Raw genomic sequence first — 10,410 nt, 5'->3', positions numbered from 1 at the left:
TGTTTCTTGTTTCTTGAGGTAGGATTGTATTGCTATAAACTTCCCTCTTAGAACTGCTTTTGCTGCATTCCATAGGTTTTGGATCATTGTGTTTTCGTTGTCATTTATCTCTAGGTATTTTTTTATTTCCTCTTTGATTTCTTCAGTGATCTCTTGGTTATTTAGTAATGTATTGTTTAGCCTCCATGTGTTTGTGTTTTTTATGTTTTTTCCCTGTAATTCATTTTTAATCTCATAGCATTGTGGTCAGAAAAGATGCTTGATATGATTTCAGTTTTATTAAATTTACCAAGGCTTGATTTGTGATCCAAGATGTGATCTATCCTGGAGAATGTTCTGTGTGCACTTGAGAAGAAAGTGTAATCTGCTGTTTTTGGATGGAATGTCCTATAAATATCAATGAAATCTCTCTGGTCTATTGCGTCATTTAAAGCTTGTGTTTCCTTTTTAATTTTCTGTCTGGATGATCTGTCCATTGGTGTAAGTGAGGTGTTAAAGTCTCCCACTATTACTGTGTTATTGTCAATTTCCTCTTTTATAACTGTTAGCATTTGCCTTATGTATTGAGGTGCGTCCATGTTGGTGCATATATATTTATAATTGTTATATTTCTTCTTGGATGATCCCTTGATCATTATGTAGTGTCCTTCCTTGTCTCTTGTAACATTCTTTATTTTAAAGTCTATTTTATCTGATATGAGTATTGTTTCTCCAGCTTTCTTTTGATTTCCATTTGCATGTAATATCTTTTTCCATCCCCTCACTTTCAGTCTGTATGTGTCCCTAGGTCTGAAGTGGGCCTCTTGTAGACAGCATATATATGGGTCTTGTTTTTGTATCCATTCAGCGAGCCTGTGTCTTTTGGTTGGAGCATTTAATCCATTCACGTTTAAGGTAATTATTGATATGTATGTTCCTATTACCATTTTCTTAATAGTTTTTGGTTTTTGTAGGTCTTTTTCTTTTCCCACTTAGAGAAGTTCCTTTAGCATTTGTTGTAGAGCTGGTTTGGTGGTGCTGAATTCTCTTAGCTTTTGCTTGTCTGTAAAGCTTTTGATTTCTCTATTGAATCTGAATGTGATCCTTGCCAGGTAGATTAATCTTGGTTGTACGTTCTTCCCTTTCATCACTTTAAATATATCATGCCACTCCCTTCTGACTTGTAGAGTTTCTGCTGAGAAATCAGCTGTTAACCTTATGAGACTTCCCTTGAATGTTATTTGTCCTTTTTCCCTTGTTGCTTTTAATAGTTTTTCTTTGTCTTTAATTTCTGTCAGTTTGATTACTATGTGTTTCATTGTGTTTCTCCTTGGGTTTATCCTGCCTGGGACTCTGTGCTTCCTGGACTTGGGTGGCTATTTCCTTTCCCACGTTAGGGAAGTTTTTTATTATAATCTCTTCAAATATTTTCTCGGGTCCTTTCCCTCTCTCTTCTCTTTTTCGGACCCCTATAATGTGAATGTTGCATTTAATGTTGTTCCAGAGGTCTCTTAGGCTGTCTTTATTTCATTTCATTCTTTTTTCTCTATTCTGTTCCGTGGCAGTGAATTCCACCATTCTGTCGTCCAGGTCACTTATCTGTTCTTCTGCCTCAGTTATTCTGCTATTGATTCCTTTTAGTGTATTTTTCATTTCAATTATTGTATTGTTCATCTCTGTTTGTTTGTTCTTTAATTCTTCTAGGTGTTTGTTGTTTAATTCTTCTAAGTCTTTGTTAAACATTTCTTGCATCTTCTCGATCTTTGCCTCCATTTTTTTTCCGAGGTTCTGGATCATCTTCACTATCATTATTCTGAATTCTTTTTCTTGAAGGTTGCCTATCTCCACTTTGTTTAGTTGTTTTTCTGGGGTTTTATCTTGTTCCTTCATCTGGTACATAGTCCTCTGCCTTTTCATTTTGTCTGTCTTTCTGTGAATGTGGTTTTCATTCCACAGGCTTCAGGATTGTAGTTCTTCTTGTTTCTGCTGTCTGTCCTCTGGTGGATGAGTCTATCTAAGAGGCTTGTGCAAACTTCCTGATGGGAGGGACTGGTGGTGGATAGAGCTGATTGTTGCTCTGATGGGCAGAGCTCAGTAAAACTTTAATCCCCTTTTCTGCTGATGGGTGGGGCTGAGTTCCCTCCCTGTTGGTTGTTTGGCCTGAGGTGACCCAGCACCTGAGCTTGCAGGCTCTTTGGTTGGGCTAATGGTGGACTCTGGGAGGGTTCACACCAAGGAGTACTTCCTAGAACTTCTGCTGCCATTGTCCTTGTCCCTGCAGTGAGCCACATCCCCCCCCACCTCTGGAGGAGACCCTCCAACAGTAGCAGGTGGGTCTGGTTCAGTCTCCTATGGGGTCACTTCTCCTTTCCCCTGAGTCCTGGTGTGCACACTTCTTTGTGTGTGCCCTTCAACAGTGGAGTCTCTGTTTCCTCCAGTCCTGTTGAAGTCCTACAATCAAATCCTGCTAGCCTTCAAAGTCAGATTCTCTGGGAATTCCTCCTCCCATTGCTGTATCCCCAGGTTGGGAAGCCTGACGTGGGGCTCAGAACCTTCACTCCAGTGGGTGGACTTCTGTAGTATAATTGTTCTCCAATTTGTGAGTCACCCACCCAATGGTTATGGGATTTGATTTTGTTTGTGCCCCTCCTACCGTCTCATTGTGGCTTCTCCTTTGTCTTTGATGCGGGGTATCTTTTTTGGTGAGTTCCAGTGTCTTCCTGTTAATGATTGTTCAGCAGTTAATTGTGATTCCGGTGCTCTCACAAGAGGGAGTGAGTGCATGTCCCTCTACTCTGCCATCTTGAACCAATCTCAGTATATGTTATCTTAATTAACAGTGCCCCAAAGTTGGAAGGATGTCAGAGTGCTTGTTGCTTGCTAGAGTCCTAGGAAATTATTTTCCCAAATTAAATTGTGTGAGTTTTCTTGGATCTATATGTGTTTGTTAGTTTGATTTTTTTGGCATTGAACAAAATCAGAGTTTTTCATTCCAATCATGTGAAGTGACCAAAGAGTAAAGTTGCCAAGATGTGCAGTGCCTCTTTGCTCATCCATGCTCCTATGTGTACCAGTAAGGAAGGTGATGTGCAGGGACAGAGGAGAGTGGTTAAGTACACAGGCTCTACAGATGGACTACTTTGTTTGCTCTGCCTCTTATTGGCTCTTTGACCGGGGCTAAGTTATTTAATAATCTCTCTGCTCCCATCCCTATAAAGTGAGGAATGATAGTAGCACCCGCCTTGTAAGGTTGCTGTGAATGGTAAGTGAGATGATCGATGTACAGTATGTAGCTCAGTGCCTGGGACCTAGAAAGCACTTGCAGAAACATAACTATATTTTATTATTGTTTTCATTATTATAATATTATTTTTAAGACTCCAATTGCACATTTTTACTCTTCTCTAGTTATATAGCTTTTTTATGTTATAGTGGAGAGAAATATTTGAGAACCTAGAAGCTTGAAATTTCTTACTAGCACTTTGAGTAGTTTAGGTAATTCTTTTACTATTTCTGTCTGGAACTCTTCTTTTTCAAACACCCCTGAGCCTTCCCCATTTCTATCCTTTACCTAGAGGAGGCAAGCTCTAGGTAAAGTGTGGTTTGTCCACTGTCCTGTTGGATGTACTGACACAACTTAATGTGAAACAACTTGCAGAGATGGCATTGAGGCAGTTAATGTTTTGTCTTATTTTTTCAGCTAACATGTCTAGTCTACATCATCAATAGCACAATTTTATATAATCATAGTAGGATTTGTTTTGTTTTGAATTCCTTCATCTTTTCAGTAAACTGTGATGTCAATTTGATGATAATTCTTTTTGTTCTAATCTCTAGTATTGTAACTCAGTGGAAAATAGCTTGTATGCTAAAAAAACATGCACGTTGGACCAACATGATAAGGGCTGAAATACAGGAAATTATAGATAAAATTCAGGATGCTGAACTTAGACGCAGTGAATTATTACAAGAGGTAAAGGAACTCAAGGAACTTAGCATTTACTCCCTATATTGCATGTCAATAATTCTTCAGTATTTCATTAAACCTTACCTTATTAAAAGGTATTTTGCTTTCTGCTGATTTCATGTTTAGAATGAATTATGTAACTTTCTTGAGAAATGTAGCCAATTGCTGTGTATTAACTATAGGAATTTAGCAAAGTAGCCATTCTCTCCAGAGTATGCTTTTGAAGCATGTAACTGAAACTTGAAGATAGTGTTTAGGGAAACTATCTAAAAATAAGGAGACTAAACATCATTTATTTAGCTCCTATATTTATCCTCTGCCTACCCTCCATCCCCTACTACTCCCATTCCCCATTTCCTCATGTCATTTATAGCTATTGTTTGGTGAAGAAATTAATCTCTGGAGGGAAAAAATGATCCCCCTCAGTGGTTACTGAGAAATAATATAACCTGAAATCAGAGCCAAGTCTCATGCACAGAAATATTAATTTACCTGGCTGTTTGAAAATGTAATACTGACTGCTACAAAACAAATGATAAATCCTTATTTATTTCCCCTAATTAGACCAGTTTTAGAGAAAATGAGATCAATGAGTTTTTGGCACAGACTGAACAACTTACATTAGAATTGAAACAAGAGGAAGAGGAATTTGTTGCCAAAGAAAAAAAGTTAATTCGAGAGTTGAGCAAATATGAGGTAAATTTTATTTTACATCTAAGAATGATTTTGGATGGTGATATGCAGGAGAGGGTGTATTTCATGCTATTTTAATCAGTTAGAAGTAAAGTAAATCTTCTAGTATAAACAAGACTACAATTAAATTCTGAATCTTTCTTCTTTTTCCAAAAAAGAAATAGAACAACAAGAAATATGTTTTCAGTTAAAAAAAAATCACACACTCCAAGTTTTGTGGAAGTGCTGGCAAAATCCATGGAGACAGGTAGAGTGTTGGATAAAACCATGCAGAGCCAGAACAGGAGAGGCTGGAGAGTGTAATGAAGGGTGAGGGAGACCAAGAAAGCCAATCTCAGAAGTCCTCCTTAAAGACAGGGCATGGCACTGACCTGGGAACTGCCAAGGGCTGACCTGAGGTAGAATAGAGCATGGATGATGGGGGAAGTGGAGAGAAAAGTCACTGCAAGGACCCAGGGGGCCCAGAGTGGCTAGGTCTCTGGAAACACAGCAGAAAATAAACCTTTTCAAGGTGATGGTGTTACCTTGATAGACAAGGGCATGTTTCTTGGAGACCACCATTGGAAGAGTAGCTGAGGAGAAAAGAGATGATAGCAGAAGGCTTCCTGAACTTGATTCAGTTTGAAGAGGGAAAAAATGGCCTGACTACCCCAAAGAGAAGCTTTATTTGAAGGCAAGGGAGTAGGGAGTCCTTACATTTCAAAGTTTAGATCTTACCCTGATCCAAGCCCACTCTTCCTCCCACCATACACACCCTGCCATGTCCTGCAGAAACCCTCTGCAGATAACTGGTCCCAGAAAAAGCCAATTCTTTCTAATGTAAATAGCAAAAAAGAAGCAGATATGTCTTCCACACAAAAATACTATGAGAAAAACAAGTGAAGGGGCAATGAAACTTTCCATCAAATGAAGAACGCTCAGAAAAATGGTGCTGGAACAGATGAAAACTGTGACTCAACATCCCTCCATGAATTCAGAAAAAAATGATTTCATAGAAGTGCCAAGGAAGATTAGCAATATGGAAATACGGGAACTCAGAGAAGAGACGTCAGAAGGGGGTGGCCAGAAATAGGAAGAGGGGAAATGGGAACTGGCACAACTCAGGGAACAAACCAGGGAAAGAAAGCATTGCACAAACCTATACAAAATTAGAAGGAACAGAAGGAAGAAGCAAGGCGGAAAGCATTTCTCCATTGGTTGTAGCACGTGTGGGTACCCAGTATTTTTCTAGATGCTGAAAAACAAATTTTTAAAAAGGGGGAAAGAAACAGAAGCCTTATGAAGCTTACATTCTAGTGGGGTGGGGGAGATTGAAAATAAACAGATAAACAGTAGAACATGTAATATATTCAGTGGTGATAGATGCTCTAGAGAAAATAAAACAGGGAAGTGGGATAGGGTGAGTGTATGTAATGCGGTCTGTGTGCCATTTTAAACAGAGAATCAGAGAAGGGTACAGCCCCAAAGGCTATGAGGAGGTGTGATGTGCAGATATCTGGAGAAGGTGGCTACAGGCAGAGGACATGCTGAGCATGCAGGTTCTGAGGCAAGACTGTCCTATTTGAGGAATGACAAGGAGGCAGTGTGGCTGCAGCAGAGATGGGGGAGAGTGCTGGAGGTTCTAGGGACTCATCTTCCAGAAGCAGATGCTGACATGGAATTACGAGTGCAAAGGTTTATTAGGGTGTAATGCCTATGAAAGGACTGGGCAGGGGCCATTATGTAAACTGCAAACTCTCTGGGGAACTCCAGAGCAAGGATCGTCCATTAGAAGAGGCCTGCCTTGGGCAGAAATGTCTATACCCTTGTACCATCTCTTTGCTCACACAGTTAGTTGGAGGCCACCCCTCAAAGAGCATGGTCTTGGCTAGATAGCCAAGGCCACTCTGAAGGAGCCAACCACACTGGAGGCTGTCAGCTAACCACACTCCTTGCCACAGGACAGTGAATTCTTCCTTGAGGGTAGATCTAAAAGGGGCATCCCCAGCCTTGCCGCACCTTGTGAGAACTTTGTCTTTCGCTCTGCATGGGCTGGGAAGCCAATAGTAGGTTCTGAGTGAAGATTATTTATTCTGAAATAATCTGATTTTCATTTAAATAGGATCACTCTAGCTGCTATGTTGAGCAGAATTTAGGAAAGCACTGGTGGATGCAGGAAGACCAATTAGCAGGCTAGAGCAATACACCAAGTGGTTCAAGTAGCTTGAACCAGAATGATAACTGAGGAGGTGGTTGGAAGTAGTCAGCATCTCAGACGTTTTTTGAAATAGAGCTTATGGAGTTTACCAGTCGTACTTAATGGTAAACGAATGAGGGCAATCCTCTTAGAGTCAGGAATAAGACAAGGACACCATTTAACATTGCATTCAAGCTTATACAATGAAATTAGGCAAAATAAGTAAATTAGAAGTATAAGACTGCAGATGAGAAAATTTCTGCAGTCTGCTTGCCAGGCTGTGTTCTCCCTGCAGGACTCTGTCCACCTGTGCCTCATGTACACAAAGTCATGGACAGATGGCAGCCTGTGCGCCATTATTATAAATCCCTTTTACCCTTGAAAATCATCATCAACAACCCTGGGCACATTGGAATCCCATTTCTGCCTTTAGTTTAGTGGCATGAGGAGCCCAAAATGGAGAGGAAGCACCCTCAGATTTTGATTTCTGGAACCATTATTGTACCCTTGATAGAATCATTCTTCTCACCAGTAGTAAGATCTCTGGACTGACAGAGCCAAATTCACAGGGAGGGAGAGCAAAATCATTAGGTTTAATAGTGAGAAGGCCCACTGCTACTTGGGCCCCTGACCCAAAATTCCCAAGGAAAACAGCCCTGAATATTAGTCACTGGTTCAGAATGTAAACTTCCAAATCTTGAGAGGTGTTTTCTTCTAGGTGGTGCTGTGACTAAGTCTTCTATAGACTTGGCTCCAATACCCAGGGGCCTCCACTACAATGTTCCTATCAGAGCTTGCAAAGCCTTCTGCATCACTCTGATCTAGCACTGACACATTGATCATGGTTGTATCTGCTGGGTCCTTCAGCCCTGTATCTGGCAAGGTTCAGTCAGAGAAACAGAGCTACCAGGAAAGGGGTTTATTAGAGGATTTGACCTTCTGCCATTGTGGGAGCTCGTTATGTAGTCTAGTGAGTCTTTCAGCTTTACATCTGGAGCTGGGGCCCAAAGGCAGCAGGGTAGGCAGTTGGGAAGGAAAGATGGACAGGAAGTGGAGAAAACAAGGTCAAACTGGAAGTCACAGGATGAGCAGAGCTCATGAGCTTGGACTGGTACCTGCATTGGCCTCTCTCCTTTCCAAGGCTTCAACCCCCCAAAATTGCAGCAGAAGCCGGAGCCTTTCATCACTGGGCTATGTATGCACGTGGCTCAGGACTCAGGGAAGCTGAGGGAAGATTTGAATGATCTGAAGAAGCTGTGGGACTGACAGGTCACCCAACTCCAAGAAGCTGAGCCAGCAAACACCACTTTGCCTGAGCTGCAGCAGCATCTGATACCCAAACCCTCACTCCAAACATAAAACAAGAGCGTGGTTTCTTGTCAGGGTGCTGCTGGCAGCTTCAGCCTTGTGCAGGCAATGGGAATGAATTAATGCACTCAAATGCCTCCTAATCCCCCCAGGCCATTCTTTTACACAGAATATAGTATAGATATGCGTTTCTTAATACTGCAGTCTGGAGAATTTACTCCTGATTCTGCATAGTAATACTTTTATATTACAGTGTTTTATGTATGTCTTTGTCTCTGTATTATTCATAAGGATTCTAATGGTAATTTGGAATGGGACAGCATATCACTGTATTAATTAGGGTGCAAGCAAGGTGCTGTATCAAAGAGATGCCAAAATGCAGTGAGCATAAGCAAGATGTGTACTAAAGGGTTAACAATCCTCTATCCTTTACTGGGAAATTGACCTTGGCGTAACTTTCTGGCTCTTCCCCTAGTAGCTTGATAAAGGTGGATTATCAGTTGTATTATCAGGCAACATTGCTTATATAGAACAACTCTTTATTAGTATGCTGCATCTTGACCAGGAGAATAACTAGCGGGAAACCAGAGCATTGGGCTTTCCTGGATTTGGTGCCTCTTATCAATGGGCATGTCCCTTGTATGGACCTAGAAGCTATGCCCAAGAGATGTTGGTTCCAATTTAAACATGGGGCTTCTAGGCCAGGGAGTCCTTCACATCTACCCCTGTGGATCTCCTTCTCTTGCACTAAGTTACCACTTTGGTGGGGTCAATGGAAACTAGCCTCTGGTAGGCTATGTTGTGAGGGCATTTCCCACTGGGGAAGCATGTCTGGCATTGCTCTGCTGGCCCTCAGGGCTTCCTTTAAATTATGTGTGTATGCAACTTAGATAAAAATAAAAGTTTTAAAGAGTAAACTGGGTCAATTATGGCCAGTTTAAATCTTTGAGTCTGAGTATCTATTTAAAACAGATACTCAGATACTTCTGACATGGTCATTACAGAAGAGAGATGTTTATTTCTCTTTCCTGGTGTAGGCTGAAGAGAAGGGGTGGAGGGCTGGAAGGGTAACTCTGCCACCCTCGGCATGAGACTAACATCTGTGGGTCCAAGTGGCAGCTTCCATTCTCATCCTCTTCCAGCCAGGGGAAGGAGGAAGGACCCAGGGGGCACATACCCCTTCCTGTTGCAGGGGCAGGACCCAGAAATGGCACACCCCACTTCCACTCACAAACTCATTGGTCACACCCACCTGCAAGGGAAGCTGAGAAATCACTCTAGTTGGCAGCCATATGCTCAGCTAAAACTCAAAGATTCCTGATATCGAAGGACAGGAGAGTAGATAGTAAATGTCAGTTGGCTGTCTTTGCCTTAGTCACTATTTTAAATCCACCCTGACTTTCTAAGAGAGATTCAACTATATTCCACTTGAAACTAAATAAAACCTGAGTTTGAATAAATAAGCAGGCATTTTCATGTTTTACTTTTGGCACTTTTAAACCATTTATTGTGGTATCATATCCATTTATTTCTACCCCCTTCCCATTTCTTACTTACATCCACATTTCTTAGAGCTGGTGTATATTTTGTTTTTCTGCCTGGTTTTTTGTTTTTTTTTTTTTCACAAAATATGATCAATCAAGAGAAAGTTTCTCAAAACCCCCTTCCCATTTCTTACTTACATCCACATTTCTTAGAGCTGGTGTATATTTTGTTTTTCTGCCTGGTTTTTTTTTTTTTTTTTTTTTCACAAAATATGATCAATCAAGAGAAAGTTTCTCAGATATGTTTTTGGGATACACATTAGGTAGCAGTAATAGAACCATAGCAGTACAGCTATAGAAGTGAAAGGATCTTTGGAGAGCCCAGTGAATTTAATCTCCTAACAGTATAGATTGCCAGGGAGTCAGTGAGTCAGCCAACAAATATTTATTAAATATCTAGTATGTGCCAGATACCTTTCTATGCACCTTAGGATAAGAGGAGTCCAGGACAGACAGAACTTTCCCCACCAAAGAACTTACCTTCTACTCTAGAATACTGTGTGAATTCTCCAAAATCATACCTCACAATCAGCTTTACTGTCTTTAAAGCAAAGATTCGCTGAGGAAACACAAATTAACAAAGAAAATGAAGGTGAACTAGTCGAGTGTCTTCCACAGCTTCAGGTGGCAGAAGAAGAATACATGGACAAAAACAGACAGTTTGAAAATCTCATTGATATTCTTACAGGTACATATGAAGCACTTAGTAATTGAACTCAAGCCCAGGTAAGGATTTCACTGTT

At 40.8% G+C, this 10,410-nt stretch overlaps 1 protein-coding gene across 1 annotated transcript in view; it reads left to right on the top strand.

The window, feature by feature from the left end:
- The window catches only part of CCDC175 (coiled-coil domain containing 175), a 69,923-nt gene that overhangs the window by 38,599 nt on the left and 20,914 nt on the right, over positions 1-10,410 (top strand). The window contains exons 12-14 of the mRNA XM_024115144.3: positions 3,817-3,952; positions 4,511-4,642; positions 10,217-10,355. Coding sequence (XP_023970912.2) covers positions 3,817-3,952; positions 4,511-4,642; positions 10,217-10,355 — 407 coding nt within the window. The remainder of the gene's footprint in view (positions 1-3,816; positions 3,953-4,510; positions 4,643-10,216; positions 10,356-10,410) is intronic.

The sequence above is a fragment of the Physeter macrocephalus genome, chromosome 11 (genome assembly GCF_002837175.3).
Source record: "Physeter macrocephalus isolate SW-GA chromosome 11, ASM283717v5, whole genome shotgun sequence".
NCBI classification, from domain to species: domain Eukaryota; kingdom Metazoa; phylum Chordata; class Mammalia; order Artiodactyla; family Physeteridae; genus Physeter; species Physeter macrocephalus.
Note: the sequence above shows the minus strand (reverse complement) of the source record. Positions and strands in the feature narration are given on the sequence as shown.